A 16,801-nucleotide genomic window follows, 5' to 3' on the forward strand; every position below is an offset into this window, starting at 1 on the left:
TCAATTATATTCAACAGAATTGACATCCTTACTTTTAGGCTAAACATGTGATGTAGTTTTTACAAAGATATTAAGTAGAGTTTTGCATTGAATAAACTTTTTTTTTTTTTTTAAGACTGTCAGGTATCATACAATGGGAAATTTGAAATTCATTCTCACAGATAGAATGGGTTTTTCTCCCTTTGCTGCTGATGCCTTAGAGAGATCACTTTCTGAGACTAAGTTATTAGAGCGACAGCAGAGAAGAGCACAGAAAATGCTGCTTGATCTGGCTTGCATGGAAGGAAATTGCAATTTCCATTCAATTGCACTGAGACGGAATTAAAACTTTTTTACTACACACAACTGATTTTTCCAACGTAAAAATCAGCTGGAAATTGATTGAAATTGAAAGGCTATTAGTAGCCTTAAGATTTTCAATGACTTCTCTAACATTTCCTCACTCCTCGTGCCTGTGAGGGAGTACTCTCCTAGAAAGGAAGAATGTATACTTCCAAATTTCTTTGCATCCGCCTGTGAAATGTCTGTTACGGATCAGTTCTGGACACAAGATAGCTGACCAAATAGCCCCAGGGAAGGTTCTGTCATCCCATGAGCTGTTGCTTGTAATTTAAGCTGGAAAAGAGAAGTCACACTAAATTTACCATCAAAGCCTTCCTGGATCCCTGTGGGAGGTGTGTCATATTGGCCTTACTTGTTCCGTAAAGAGCAAACTTAAGGGCTGTGGGCAGTCACACAGAATCAGCATAGTTCCAGTTCACTCACTTTGAAAAAGGCAAAACACTACTGAGAAAAGCTGATTTAGCCAATAATTTAATCTTCATGTGATGTGGAATTATCCATCTCAAAGGTTTGGGGTTTTTTGTTTCGTTTACGGGTTTCGTGGGTGGGGTTCTTTTGGGGTTTTTGGGGGTTTTTTTGCGTTTTTGGTTTTTTTGGTTTTTGTTTTTTTTTTTTTTCTCCTGCATTTCAGAGAAACTGCCACAGCAGAAATTAGGAAAATAACGGCCGTGTTGAGACGGTGTGGATGAAACAAGACCCTGGAGAGCGCGGCATGGGCGGTGGATTTGGCCGGACTCCAGGCCGGTCTATGCGGGGGCCACGTCGCTTCCCTTCTGCATTCCCGCCTTCTCCTGCGGCTTTGGAACAGCAAGACCGGGAAAAACCCCCAGTGCCTTGCTCGAGCCACAATCAACCATATCGGGAGCGAGGGGGAAAAAAAATAACCATTGACGAAAATCCCTCATCTTTCTCTGAAGTGTGTTCTTTTTCTGCGGCACAGCAATGGGCAGTCCTTCGCTCTCACTTTCAGACACCCAGCTGGCAACACAGACACAATGGACATGACCCAGGCGAGGAGCGCAAGCCTGCCTCAAACCCGGTGGAGCCGCCCACAGAGCACTCCCACCTCCTCTCGCCCACTCTGGCGCCGCCCGCGTCCTCAGCTCTCCTCCATGCTCCAAGGCCCCACCCGCTCTGTCCGCATTGGCCACGCTTCGCCCGCCCCCACCCCCGCCCCGGCGAGGGCGGCACCGGCCGCGCCTTCGGCCGAGGGGCGCTGCAGCGGATCTGGGTGGGCCGGGGAGCCGCGGAGCGGCCGTCGGCTCGGACTTGTTCCAACGCCCAGGGACTCGTCTCCCCGGCCGAGGCGAGCTTGCAAGCCCAGCTGCCTGGCAGGGCGAAAGAGAGACAAACTAAACGCCAAAGAACCTCCAGCCTCTGCTTCTGCCTGGTTTTATTTTATCTCCTGTAATTATTTCGGAAAAAAATAACCAAAAAATACATCGCCGTGTTTTTAACTATTCGTGCCGCGTGTGCAGCTGTTTCCTGCACACCCCTGATAAACAAAGGAAAAGGGGGAGGGGGCCACGTTTCGCAGAAGACATGCGTTCTGTCAGGAAGAGGTGGACTGTGTGCACCATAAGTCTCCTCCTCATCTTCTATACGACGAAGGAAATAACACGGACCGAGGAGCGCCAGGAGGCAGCTCTCGCCGGGTAACTGCGGGGCGCCGTGACGGGAGGGCGATCCGAGAGGGCGGCTGAGCCGTGTGGATTGTCAGGTGCTCCGGAGCTACTCAGGCTGTGACCCGCAGCTTGCGATACCTGCGCAGCTCGGCGCTCTCGCTGACGGGCGCTGCCGGAGGGCCCGGATGCCGCTACGGGACGAGTGGCGAGTGGGGCTAGCTGCCGAGCCTCGGCGGCCGAGGGTGGGTGCGAGTGCACGGGAAAGGACAGGAGCTGCCCTGCTTCGGAAGTTGCGTCCCAGCGCCGTAACGGGGAACTCCTGGGAAGTTTCACCCATCCGCGGCTGCCCCGGGACGGCCCGAGGTGGCGGCGGCGGTCGGTGGAGCTCGTTGTGCCTCGGTTTCTTGCCTTTCGCAGCCAGGCGTGGTGGGATGCAGGTCTGCTTCCGGCTTTGGTGTTTGCCTGGAAGCTTTGCTTAACGTGGCTTTTTCTTAAGGATTCTTGCTCTGAGAAAAGTGTAGCTCTCTTAGCTCTCGAGCTTCCTCCACTGGAAAGTCTGGTCCCTCGCTGAGACCATTAGTTACATACTCTTTCCCTTTGCTGCCTGTGGTTGACTCAAAACGAAGCGCGAAGAGTTCCTTGCCATTTTTATCTTTGCACATCAGCTTTCTCTTTATGTATGTGAATTCATCCTGCATTCCTCATTTTTCTCCCATCTTGCAGCTGTTCTGTGGAGATGCTAGGTTTTCAGCCAAGTTGGTTTTTCCATGGTGATGTATAAGATTTTGGTTTCTCTGAGCAATGCATGAATTTATTGGTCGTTCAATGTAATCGATAAAAGCTAAGTAGGAACTCATACTTTCTGTTTGTTAGTGCATGTCGACTGTGGGTCGAATTCTTTCACAGTAGATTTTTGTCCTCTTGTGTAAGCCCTTGCCTTAATTTAAGGAGGAGGCATAAGGGGGTTGTAAGTACCCGTACAGGCCTGGGGGAAGCTGAGGCAATTACAACCTACTTGACCCCCGGAGTTAAAGACGAAGGACATCCCTCTTTCTCAGGCAGTCTGGTGAGGGAGGAGGACACAGGCAACTGGGCTGGGCAGCTGTCGCCCCGGCACATGCTGAGGGCAGGGACTGTCCGCACCTATGTGTGCAATATTTGCTTCCTTTTTTATTCAAGATTTTTATAGCTTTCTGGTATCTCTTCCTCCTGTTCAGCCTGAGTGTAACCTGGTTTCTACCACAAACCTATCTGTATTCTTAGGAGATGAACAGAAGTTTAAAATTTGGGGTTACAGCTATGTGAAAACAGATGCGAAAATGAATGTGTGAGGTAGAATTGCCATTGATACCCGTGTTTCTTAGTATGTGCTTCTTCCTCTCAGACTAGAAGGAACTGATGAAATTGTTCAGAAATCACTTTATATAAGTTTGCAATGAAAAAACTGCTTTCGGCGCACTGCACATTGTTTGACACAACTTAAAACCTTACTTAAATGAACTGTTGTTTTAATATTAAATGGAAGGAAACAAGTGTGTTTAGTTATAAATACACATGTTCCTAACAAACACTTTAAAATACAGCTATAATACACTTCTGAGTAGTCATTGTGATATCTATTTCTTTATCAGGGAGACTTCTTGTGCTGTATGGTACTACTCACTTTCACTATGGAAATATTTTTTCTCTTCACAGCCTGTTGTCCCATTCATTACTGTATGAAGCAAAAAAAATAGCCTAAAAATGTATTGCTCATCACTGCTGCCTCTATTGATGTTACACTTTCTCCTGAATTAGGGGTTTGGGATGTTGGGTTATTTTTGACTGGTCATGTGAGCAAGCAAAGTCAGTTTTCCATGGGTTATTTTACTTTCAGAAGTTATGGATGTACAAGGTGGCCTATTTTATGGTTATTAGTGGCAGCAGACAACTCAAAATGGACTGGCTATATACAATTCCAAGTTACATGAGAACTTCTAAACCAGCTGTGCACTTTCATAGAGAAGTGTGCTAGGACAATTACTGTGAAGTGCACCCTACTTCACATAGACAGTAATGTCCCTTTCAAGGTTAAGCAAGTAATGAAACATGCATGTTATGCACAGAGTAGTGTTGCTTAGACAGTGTCGTCTTCTACTGAAATGGAATACACTTGAAGTCAGTTACTTTATTTGATGAACTATCTTCATGAGAAGAGAGTCTTGTTATATAGGTCTGATTGGTCACCAACACAAGGTAATCCAAAGTGAAGGCTGACACTGTCAGTTGTAAGTTGCTGCCACAGTGTGGCAGTTCTTTCAGTTATATCAGAGAGGATTTGCAATGATTCTAGAAGATACAAAATAATCCACATTACTTTCGTTTATTTACACAATAAAGAATTACCTGGAGAAAGTTTGGATTTTTATGTATTAGTTTATTTAATATTGCTTTAAGTGAAAATTAATCTAATAAAAGGGAGAGGATCATCTAAATGAGCCCAATTGTATTCATAGTAATAATTTTAACACAAAGTGCTTAGGATCTTCTTTCATAAGAACATAATTTAACATTTTTTCAGTGTACAATCTGTGTAATTCACTGCAGTTGTAAATTGTGACTATGGAAATCAGCCACGTATCGAGTGCTATGGTTTAAGTGTTGGCAGTGCATTTTGTTACTAAGTTTTGTCACTTGTTTCACTGTTCAAGTGTGTACTAAATAATATTTAATCTAGAATAAACTAGAGACATCTCTGAAGTGTTCTTAGACTGAGAGCTTTACCTGGATGTAATTTGGTCATTTGCCTTTAGATGCATGCACTCAATGCATGTAGAAAATATATGCAGGAATATATATGTAATTAATATTATTACAACGATTTTGGAAAAGTTTTAGAGAATAAAAAATGTTAATATAGCAAAAGGTATTGGTTGGATACTGGCTATTGGATTTAGGGACTTCTGCAGCATCTTCCCATGCATTCAAGTTCGCAGGATTTGGGTAATTTGCATACAGGTCATGAACCTAAAGTTGTAGGTTTTTGGTAGATGGCAGCCTTACCTCTGCACCAGTGTGATGTCTGGGCTGCAGGGTGTTGGCATGAGGGTGAGGGAGAAAGGGAGCTGCAAGTAATGCAGGATAGTTTTGGTGAGGAGTATGGTAATAGTTTGTTAGTTAATGGGGCTTTTGCAATGACAGCACATTTTAGAAATTGCTGCATATTACCAGTTTTGTTAATTTAGCTTAATTAATGTCCTATTATCCTTAATTAATTTTCTATTGCTTGTGTTTAGTCTGTTGTGTATTTTACTACGTATTATTGCTTTATATACAGCCAGTAATGTTGCTGTGTTTCTTACTAAGGGCTCTGATACCATTGTTATCAAAGCTTACAGCCGCAGAAAAACAAGTATCAGCAATTCTGGAAAGCTTTCAGGCTCACATCTTTACCGTTTTGTTCATTGAAGGGACTGAGTCAGATATTCTGTTTCCAAGTTATTGTTATTGGCAGTATTTCAGAGCATGCTTATTTAACAGAAAAACAGATTTCTATATATCATTGTCCTGTGCACACCTGAGTTACAAGACATTTTTTTGTGTCCTGTGAGCACCTGAGTTACAAGACATTTTTTTGTGGTGGACTTTTGCCTCCAACAACTTTGATATATTTGTGGTGAACGGCCATGTTTAAACTCAACTGAACATTGCTCTGGCATCTAAAAGACTGTGGATGATACACTATAGATGATAATGGAAAGATGTGGAGATAAAAATGAGTTTTAGTTGTAACACCTTAAGTTGTGCTTGTAGTGTTTGGCTTCTTTGCCTCATTTATGTTATCCTTTTGGCTAATATCACTGCAGCTTGTGCTAGCTCACCAGGTGTTCAGTGGTCATCACTCAAAGCTTACTGTATTTATTTCTTTTAAGGTTACCTTGCCAAAAAAATTACAATCATATGACTGATGGACAGGATAAGACAATTGGAATGTTTTGGATGTGTGCAAGCAAAAGTTTCATGAAATGTTAGGAAAATTTTGTATTTTGTATGTCCTTAAGCTCCAGAATTCCATACTTAAAAATCTTTAGCGTTTTTAAGCAGAAGGCCAAAAATATCTGTTAAACCAGTATTGCAGATTATGAGCTGGGCAAAGGCTTGAAATGTAATACTTGATTCTTAGTTTAGTACTAGAAATTTGGAACCTAGAAGTGCAGAATCTGCCTTACAATCATAATGAAGTTTTGTCCAGATTCACAATTTGGAGTTTATTGTAGTTCTTGTTATGGCTATTCCATTACAAGTATAAACAAATTTAAGCTCCTAATTTGCGTATTCAGCTATTACAGAAACTGTGTCATAGATTTTTTTCTGTTACAGTTTATTTTCTTTAGAAAGCTAAGAGATAGTTGCTTATTTTTTTTTGTGAATAAAAGGATATATTGCTGGGGCTTGGGATGTAAATGACTTAAGCTGGAGTTATCCTTGATGTAATTGTGTGCTTTCTCTATTGCATTGCAGGGATGGTGTACTGAGTGTGAGTAGATCAATCATCAATAGCTCTGATAAGATAATTCAAAAGGGTGGCTCCTCAATTTTCCAACATGCTGCAGAAGGTTGGAAAATCAATTCTTCTTTGGTAATGGAAATAAGGTGAGTTTCCTAAATAAAAAAGCAATTCATTTCACCTTGCCTATGATTATTTTAATTTATGTTGCTTTATGATTCCTTTGCTCTATAAAACAGTAATTTGATTTACATTTGCAAGTGGCTGTTTTTAAAGTGTATCTATTTAGGTTTCAGTGTTAAATGCAACTGTATGACATTAGGCTTCAAAGTAAAGTCATCCTTCATAAGAATTAATAAAATGTTTTCGCCTGGCTGTGACTGTAAGACCTGTGTAATCAATCTCTATTATTCATGTCCATATTTAAGCTGGTTGTCTAGAACTCTTCCACAGTCAGTGGTGAGAAACCGGTGCTTTTAGGACATGATTTTCTCTTATGCTAAATGTTTGATATAGAACAGGTGAAAGTATCTTAAGCATACCAGCTTTTCTCCCTTGACTACAGAGGGAGCTTAGGCAAACAGCTGGGGTGCTGTCTGGAGTCAGTAGCTGGGCCATCAAGTGTTGTGAGTCCACTTGTGGCTGTGGCTGGTCCACATCACAGGGTCAGACACTGACAATAGCTGTGTCTTAAGCCGTTTCCTTTATTGATATGAGGCCAAAAAGAGCCTTAGGCTTATGCTGAGGGGGCAGCCCAGTAGCAGAGTTGAACTGTTTGATAGTTCTGATGTGTCTTTACAGTGGATCTCTGCACCTTGGGGCCTCAGAGAGTAGCAAGATGCCTCTGAGTGTGTCGTGTTGTATCTTCCCCATCTTCATCAGGAAGATGGCCCATGAGAGAAACACATGAGCATGGATTGGCATTGTGGAGTTCTAGGAGTGCCACATGCTATGAAAAATGAGGGAAAGTAACTATTTTTAACAACAATTGCATAGTAGATTAGACCTGATTTCTGAATATTAAGATTTTAAATAGTAATGTGTTCCAATTAAAATGTAGTTTCTATTTCCCTTTCTACTTTTATTTTTTTTTATTTTTAATTTTTTTTAAATTAAAGGACAGTTTAGAAACCCCTAAATCATGCATTGTTTTCATGTATAAAAGCATGGCTTCTCTGAATGAGAAATATAAGAATTTTTTTAATGACTGCTATTTTATGTCTAATTCTAAGGTAGCTCAGAAATGTATGTATCATAAGTTATGGGTCCAAAAGTTGGGAAAAAACAGTTTTTTCTACTTGTGAAGTACGCTGATTTGGAAATGATTGACGATAAGTAGAGACAATTATTCTCAGTCATTTTACTGAAAATTTGAGTATCATATTTCAGAACCATTTAAAACCGATACGCTTTACTGCTCAAGCCAAACAATAAGCAAGAAAAAGTATTACAATAACCTTTTGGTTAAAATCAAGGGAGAAAATTAAGCTTGGGTTCTGCCAATTTTCCACCTGTTCCAAATGCAAAATATGTTATTCAGACAATGAAGTAAAACAGTGGAGAATGCTTTAGTATGTTTTCATCCTGTTAATACATGTATATCATTTCATGTGTAATAATTTCAATCTACTAGATTAATGAGATTCAAAATCTCATTTTTTTCTTAATCAAATCAAAATCTCCTTAATCAAATCAAAATCTCTAATTTTTTCTTAATTGTTTCCAGAGAGGGAAATCTCTCTTATTTAATAAATCACTACTGTGTACTTAAGAGCCACTTTTATATGTGGGGTTTTAAAATACCGTGCAGAGAAGGGGGTCTTTTTTGTCTCATTAGTATAGTGAAGAAAGCAGTGTATCTTGTACACTGGCTTAAGTACTAGAAGTAGAGGTTCCACTGTAATTCTTCCATTGTAAGAGTGTACCATAGAGGGCATAAAGCTGAGATTATTTAGAAGTCCACATTGCCAGTCTTGTTTTCAGAGGAAATGGCTACCTTAATGAACTCTGGGGCAGACATAGAAGGTAGGTGTGAACCAGAAAATTATTTTAGATTAATGTGACTTAGGGTCAAAAGTTGACATGAACTCTATGAAAGGAGTCAGTGCTACCCACCAGGCATAATCTTTCCAGCAATCCTCTTTGCTGACATGTATAGCACATTCAGTTATGGTTCTCAGTAGTGAGAGAGGGATATCAGGCATGCTTTTCACTGAGGAAGTTGCATGCAACCCCTTGTGATGTATTTCAGTCTGATGTTGACTAAATTATGTACATTCTCTCACTTTTTCAGGTGATTTGCTATGCACCTTTCTTCCATGTTACAGTAAGAAGCATTTTAGCTGTAGTTTTACACTTACACACCTTTGAGGACTAACTTTAAAAGTGTCTAGCAAAGTCGTACAGTATTCTTGTGGTTTAACTAACTGCTTAGCCCTCCATAATATGTTGCATGCACTGTGTAGACTATGAAGATGATTCATTGTGTATAATTGCAGCTGTTAACATGAAGAGTGGTTGGTGGTCTTGTGGTGTGATCATAGGAAGTAACAGTAAGAGATAAATAAAAAGCAAGTTAGTGCCTATTGAGTAATGTATAAAATGTTATCAGTTCTAAGTAGTGGAGACATAATTTGTGAAGCCATTAGTGTGCATCATAAAGATATTTCATAAAACTTAGAATCATCCACGAATGACAGATGTTTTTGTGTCTTACTTCAGCTTGCCACCCACATTAGCAATTTTCAAATGTAGAAAGTATTTTTTTGCTTTGTTCAAGGACAATTGGTCAGTGATGTGTCAAATCATGTTGATTGGTATCTAGAATATTGTACTTTGCTATTGCTTTCTTGACTTAGTGGTCATCGTCTCTCACCATTTTATTTTTGCTCAAGTTAGTGATGTGTCTGTCAGCCTCAAAGGCCTTAGGAATTCTTGGCAAAGCCAAGCTCAGATAGGAGTCAATGAGTGGTAAATCTTCTTCATCAGGACCCCATGGAAGGATGGAAAGCTTTCAGTGGGTTTCTGGTGCTCTAGAACTTTACAGCCAGAAAAGGCAGTCTGTGGAGTGTAGCAGCCTTCTTGGGAAGGCAGCAGCCTTTTGGAGATACTAAGCAGGCTTAAGAAGAAAGTGCTAGACTTTCTGTGATTGAGGTGAAAATTATGGGTATTACTGATTAGTATTACTATTTACTTGGGGCTGTGTGAAATGTTCTGCCTTTACAGTGATTGATTTAGTAGGAGACTGGTTTTTGCAACAGATGTTGCTTTCTCATTGCTGGCAACTTCTTTGAAGAAGAATTGATCATTCCTGTGACAAAGGGATGAAAGGGAAGAAGACTGCTTTCTTGGCTCCCTTTTCTATCTGTGTTATTTCAGTCATGAAGAGGAGTCCAACATCTGCTAAGGTTTTATGTCTTATGTCCTTTCTACTCTCTGTAGCAATGTGAAAGTTTTCCTCATGCTTATAGAAATAAGGAGACTTCATTTGTAATGAAGGCTATAGTTTCAGAAAGTAGGAATGTGTCTGCAATGGTACAAACCTGTTTGAGAAGGCCTTCCACACAGGACTGATGACAGCACATCTATGACCTGTGTGAAATGAACTACAGTTTCCTGTCTGCGACTTTTTTCTACTTACTTTTAAGTAAATATGGTAGTTTATGCTGAAAGGAGCAAAATAAGGTTATGAATTGCAGGAAGGCAAATTTTTAAATAACTGCATTGGCAATGTATTTATCTCTACAATGTAACAGAGACTATTTCCTGTCCAAAAAGTGTGACAATTTGTATGATGTCAGCAGCATCTAAAAAAAAAAAAAGCATCTTCCTCCTTCAAAAGGTTCCAATTATTATCAATTTTTGTCTTACAAGTTAGTGTGAAATAGCTCTGATAAGTCCCTGAAGTGCTAGCAGTAAATACAGAGCCAGCAAAGGAGCACTACAATTGCTATGTAGTAAATACAACTCAGCAATGGAGCACTACAACTGCTCTGAAGCTTTTGGAGCAATGTTCCAAAGCCATTTGCACTGTTTCTTTCTGATTGTTTTTGTGTCAAAGACATAGAATCCAGGGTTCTCTGGTCTGGTTTAGTCATATTAATCCTCAGGAGATTTTTGCTTGCCAATCTATCTTACTCTACCTTGCTTATCTTCTTCAAAAGCTGGTGTATGGACAACCTTCCTTTTGCATGCCCACTCTCTTGAATTAAAGTGTTTCTGTTTGTGTGACATCCATCAGCTGGAAATTCCTTAAAGCCCTTCCAGGGTTATTTGCAGCTAGGTATGTTTTTAACAAATCCAAATTAGTGGTAGAACTAGATGATCTTTCAAGTCCTCTTCCAACACAAGCTATCCTATGATTCTAAAGACTGCTTTTCTTGAAGAGCTTTTCTTGAAACCCTTTCAGACTCAAGTAAAACCTAGCACAGGTGCTGTGGTCCTCACTGCTTCCTCAAGAAACCAGCAGGAGCTGGAACTCTAGTCATGTAAAAGAGTAAGCTGTGACCACAGAGTTTGTTCTTTCATGTTGTTTTTAATTAAAATAATTTACCTGGCAAAAAAATAATGTTTTATCTAGGTTGCAATCCCTGGTGATTCTAAAGGCTGAGCGCCACCTTCTACTTTCCAGCTGTGGAGTGCAAAGCAGAGTTAGGATTTGATAGATTGAAAAGTGGGGTTGTTTATGAAGGCCTGTCAGAGACAGTCTGCAGGAAATCAAGAGGAGGGAGTAGAAATCTACAGCATAAAAGTTTTTAAAAAAAAGTTGAGTGGTTTTTTATTCCCAGGTAAATGAAGGATATTGCTAAGAATAAGGTGTAGGCCTAAGCAAGACATAAGGAACAAGAGCAGCCTCAGCTTCTGTGGAAAAGATCTGAGGATTACTATGCTTCCAGTAAGGCCAGGGAAGCACTGACAGAGGTGCCTGGGGAGGTTGTCAAGTCCCCACCACACGGGATTATTAGGAACATATTAGATAAACATGGGCTTGGGGACATGTAGGCAAAGGCATATCTTCAGTGGGCACAGAGAGGATCAAGTCCATCTCTGTTCCATAATGTGATTGCTGGTGAAACTTCCTGGGCACTTAGGATGCACTCTAGAGGCTTCTCCTCACACCTGGGGGGGTCTACTCAAGTCCAGGCGCAATGAATTATGGCACTGCCTTCCTTTACAAAAGTGACTTTCCCCAGAAAAAGCATTGACAGTCATATTTCCGTTTTCTTAAGAATGTCTAAAAATATACATGGTTTTGTAATCTTCAAATTGTCTAGTGGTCTATTTTCTTTTGTTCATTCACACAGTTCTGTGGCAGGTGAAGAACAGTTTGAGATTGTATAATAGTTTTGTGGTACAAAGACCACAGTACAAAATGAAACTAGAAAAATGTGTGAAATGAGAAAAATGCCATCGTGCTGCGCCAGAGCAGTACATAGTCTTAACATTTGGAAAGCAGTTCAGAGATATTACTGTTGCATGAACTCATCAGAGAACCCGGAGTTTCTGTTGGTACTTAAATGTTATGGAGATCTGTTTCTGCTTATCAAAGAAAAACCGTAGGTCAGTCACAGATTATGACACTGTGGTTTTTTTGAGTCGTGTAAACATGTTCCAAGCAGCTGCTTTACTGTAATTAAGGGTGAGTCACATCAGTCTCACCTGACCACAAAATGGCTCAGGTCACACCCTGACACAGTTTTATTTGTCATAAAAAAACTTGAAAACCACCTTAAATGAAACTGTTTACACAGTTTAGCTTAAGGCTGCAGAACATTGTTTCTTCAAGGTTTGCTAAAAACACTGCTCTTTTTTCCCTTACAGTTGAGCTTACTTTTGAGTTTAGTATGCAGTTTGAGGTAGATTAGTGCTTACTTGTGAAAATTGGAAGTACTGTTATTACCATGGTATCAGTGAGTCAGTAGCACAGAGGAACTTAAAATAATAGCATGGACTCTGCATTATTTATCATATTACTGTCAGTATCAGAAGATACATGCATACAGTCAGATGAATCAATAAAAAATATTTTAATGTTAACATGATTTAATGTTAACATAATGACAGCCTCAGATAAGAAAATATTTTTGAATATGTGAGAAGATACTAAGATTAGACATTTCTGACTATCTCAGCATTTTATTGAAAAATAAATTCTGTAGACATTTTGGAAATTTTGGCTGTGTTAAGTGAGTGGTTGATTATCTGATTCTAATTCAGGTCTACATGAAAATCTTTGGAGGACTTTTATAAGCATATAGATAAATGAGTTTTGAATGTAAGCACCCAAATGAATAATGGAAGCCAATGTGCTTTTACTTTTTTGACACTGTTTGCGTAACTTCAGTGCCTTCCTCTTTTAAAAATAATACAGAAGATACTGCATTCATGCGCAAATGTTGTTATTTTTTTGCTGGCATGGGCAATTTAAGGCCAATTTTTTATAGATAACAGGAACTAAAGCAAATCTTCTGGTGATCATGTGACTTTTTGTAGTTGGAAATCTAGTTCCTCTGAATTGCAGTTAATTTTTTGAGGTTTTGACATTCATCAGTGGTAATCCCTTCTCACATCAAAGTTGATGTGAAATGAGTTTCTTGATAGCTTGGCCGATGATGTTTGTAGGTTTTGATGGAATCATATTATCTTTTACAGCTCCAGCAATAGTAGATCTCTTCCTATGTGATGAATTATTGCAGTAATTTTTAATACTTCTAGATTAGGCAATTCTTTCTTTCCTTTTCTTTTTTGTTTTGTATCAGTTGATCTATCTGTTGCAGAGCGCCCACAAAGTTAAGCTATCAAACCCAAGGAGATTTAAAGTCCATTCAATTTAAAGGCCAAATTGGAGTCTTCATCTTCCTTTTTACAGAAATACCTTGCCTGGCCTTAGCAAAGGCTAAACTAAGGATTTTAAGATTGTTTATCCTGCTTTTCTGAGTCCCTCATATGCCTCAGCATGTTGCCTTTACTGTGAGGCTGCTTGCTTCATGTGTGACAGCTGTAACAGCCCAACATATTCCAGATATTCTTTCCTTTTTTTTTTTTTTGGCCAAGTTTAGGAAATGAGAGGAATTACTTAAAAACCCTTTATATTATGTTTCACTTTTCCTATGGCTTTTAAGATCTGAATCCATGCAAGATTCAGACATACTCTTCTTTCTTGAGGCAGCAACACAAGAGCTGGCTAGTGAGTATGGGTGTTTCTATTGTTCATCTCTTTTAATTTGTGGGGGATTGTTTCACCTTTATGGCTGTGACTAAGTGTTACAACTGCTAGCATAACATTTCTAGTCATCTTTTCCTGATTGGTTGTGCTCTATGGAAGTTTTTCTTTAGAAGCTTAATATGTAAAAAACATTCTTTTAGTTAACAAAATATCAATTTTTTTTTTAAATTCCACCTTACCTACTGACAACAGTGAAAAATACTAAGTTTTTGTTTTTCTTCTTATCTTCGTAGATGCAGAGGTTTCTAGTAGAAAATATGTACTAAACACCCTGACCTGTTTCAGCACTCCTTGTCTTTTCCATAAGAGGGTTGTACTTGGTTCAGATGTGATTTTTCTTCACAAACATACCTGCTTCACAGGTGGACACAAGCTTGTAAAGCTTCGCTCATGTCTTAGTTTGAAAAGACAGGTGTCTGTTAAGGAAGGCAGGAGCTTCTCTTGAAATGCAAAATGTAAACCCCCTCCCTCTGAATTATTATAATTTTGAAATTAAGGAGCTCTTAGGCAAAGATATGGGAATAGGAATAACAGTTCTTTATTAGGAAAAGTAAAAATAAAGATGCAGTAATAAAAAATAGCACTGACAGAGTCAGAATACAACTTGACACCCTGTGGGTCAGGGTGGTGGTAGCAGTCTGATTAAATGGTGGCTGCAGTCCTCCCAAAGTGACAGATGTATTTCTGTTGAAACAATGACTCAGTAGAAAGGGTGTAGGTTTTCTCTGAAGGTACAGTGGTGTTGTAGATGGGTCTGGTCTTTTTTTGGGAATCTAGCAGGAAAAGGCTGATCTTCTTGGATTCTAGTGGGAAAAAGCTGCCTGTGGTGTTCTAAATGGCAGATTATATCCAGGTAGGAATGCTTGGCTCCTCCCCCTGGATGGAGCATCTCACAGTGGGATGATGTAATTTTATCAGTCATGCTGTGAGACTCAATGGCCCATTAACAGAAGATATATCCCCAGAGGGAGGATTGGTTGTTGAAGAGATAAAGAAAATTATCCCACCTGGTTTTAACAGATAGCAATTGAAAACACATCTCTGGCCACATCTTGCATTTGCAACCTAAGACAGCTGACTTGCAATCCTGAGCCATCAGTAGCTCCTCCATCTCTGGCCTAGGAATTTTTTCAGCTTTTTATGTCAAGGGCGTACTGAAGACTGCCCTACTCTGCCAGTTAAGCGTCAGTCATTGCATACATTAGTCATAACATTGCAGTCATTATGTATCTATTTTGAATCTATGTTTTGAACATGTGCCAATTTTTAGACCCTTATTTCTACCGTTCTGTTGGGGACAGAATGGAAGCTTTGGACAGAGTTTATTAGACAATCTCTCCCACTGAGTTACGAGGTATAGAACTTGTTTTCTAAATCCCTTGCATGTTAAACCCCTTCTGAGAGAGGAGTCAAGGTGTGATTTTAAATTTGTTTTTATGAAAACAAACTGCCACAGTTCTTTTTAAAAATGTCTTAATTCCAAAATTTTGTGAAGATAGTCAAACACAGCATGCCTTCAAATTTTCAGTTATCTTTCCTTCATCTCTTTTGTCTTTGTGCGTAGAAGGCATTAAGCACTCGTTCTGTAGTATTTGTGTGTTACATTGTAACCACAGTGTTAACTCCATCCTAAAAGCTTTGCTCTAACTCAATCCTAGAGCATGGGAAATTACCCTGGCAGGACTGACACTGTTTGCCCTCTGCTTTATGATGTATGGTTTGTGCAGTCTATACTGCTGCTAGATAAAATTCCATTTGAGCAGGGAGTGTTGGGTTTTGTCTCTACATTTTTCTGTCAATGCAGGAAGAATATTCTCCAGTTCTTGGATGCCGAAAGAGATGTCTCAGTGGTCAAAAGCAGCTTCAAGCCTGGAGATGTAATTCATTATGTACTGGATAGACATCGCACTCTAAATATTTCTCAGGATTTGCACAGCCTTCTCCCTGAAGTTTCCCCAATGAAAAATCGCCGATTTAAAACCTGTGCAGTTGTTGGGAATTCTGGCGTCCTTCTGAAGAGTGGTTGTGGAAAAGAGATTGACGGCCATGACTTTGTAATAAGGTAAGTTTTTATCTGCTGTTGAAGATGCAGGGTACTATGTTTCTTGCAGAAAATCTGGGAGAAATGTTTTAATCTGACATACATATTACTGGCATTAGCTAAATTAATCTGAAACATTATCCACCAACATGTGGTTCCCCAAATTTAAATTCATGCTTATATTATTGATAAGAAGATTATTGTGAAAATAAAACAAGGGAGAGGTTTGCATTACTTAATTTTGGTTTTTGCTGTGCTTATTCCAGACAAAATGATTCTTACAGAGGTCTTGGTTGAAGAAATGCAAAATGGTTTCTTTTTAAGAATACTCTTTTTTAGCTTTTGGTCAGCATTGATGGCCTTTTGTAAATTACTACATTACTTTTGAGTAGCATGTAGTAAAATTTCAGTGTAGTATATTGACGTTAAATGAGGATGCCCCTGAGGTAGTGGGAAGTCACCCTAATATATTCCTTCACATTGGTTTAAGAATCTATTCTTGCAGTTTGGAGGAAAATGATATGTTTCTCTTTTTATTTGTTCTTCAGACACACAGAGTAGAGGGCCTTTGGATTTCATGTATCATGTCAAAGCTGGCCTCATTTGACATGTTGGCATTATGTAGAAAATGCTGAGCAAGAGATGGGTACTTCTGCTTTTGAAGCAGAAGTTTCAATTGATTTGGTTTGAGAAGGGTGAAAGGACAGAAAAAAAAAAGGAAGACTGTGACAGAAAGCCATATAGAAATATATTAGTCATTACAAGTTATTTGCTTTTTCCTTTTCTCACCTTAAAGAGTGATGAGGACAATAAATAGTGAAAGGACATGGAAAAGAAAAATAATGGTTTTGCAGTACATAAATAAAAGAATATACATGAGTTTTATATTTAATTTGAAAGTTATTTTAACAAGTTGCAACTGAAGTAATAACACACTTCTCTTTCATTTTCCTTGTTAGTCATACTTGTACCACTAGTTATTGAAATTAGCATCCTTACTTACTGCAGAGGAAATCTAAAATTAATTATCATGGTTTTAAACTGCATGTAGCCTATGGCATGCTTTTGTATTTTCTCTGAGA

The 16,801-nt window shown here is 39.2% G+C and overlaps 1 protein-coding gene across 1 annotated transcript in view; it reads left to right on the forward strand.

Moving 5' to 3' along the window:
• Positions 1-1,862: 1,862 nt before the first annotated feature.
• ST8SIA4 (ST8 alpha-N-acetyl-neuraminide alpha-2,8-sialyltransferase 4) overlaps positions 1,863-16,801 on the forward strand; it is a 54,519-nt gene continuing 39,580 nt past the window's right edge. The window contains exons 1-3 of the mRNA XM_005495521.4: positions 1,863-1,997; positions 6,468-6,599; positions 15,483-15,740. Of these exons, the coding sequence (XP_005495578.1) occupies positions 1,885-1,997; positions 6,468-6,599; positions 15,483-15,740 (503 nt within the window). The 5' untranslated portion in view covers positions 1,863-1,884. The remainder of the gene's footprint in view (positions 1,998-6,467; positions 6,600-15,482; positions 15,741-16,801) is intronic.

This window comes from Zonotrichia albicollis, chromosome Z (assembly GCF_047830755.1).
Source record: "Zonotrichia albicollis isolate bZonAlb1 chromosome Z, bZonAlb1.hap1, whole genome shotgun sequence".
Lineage (NCBI taxonomy): Eukaryota > Metazoa > Chordata > Aves > Passeriformes > Passerellidae > Zonotrichia > Zonotrichia albicollis.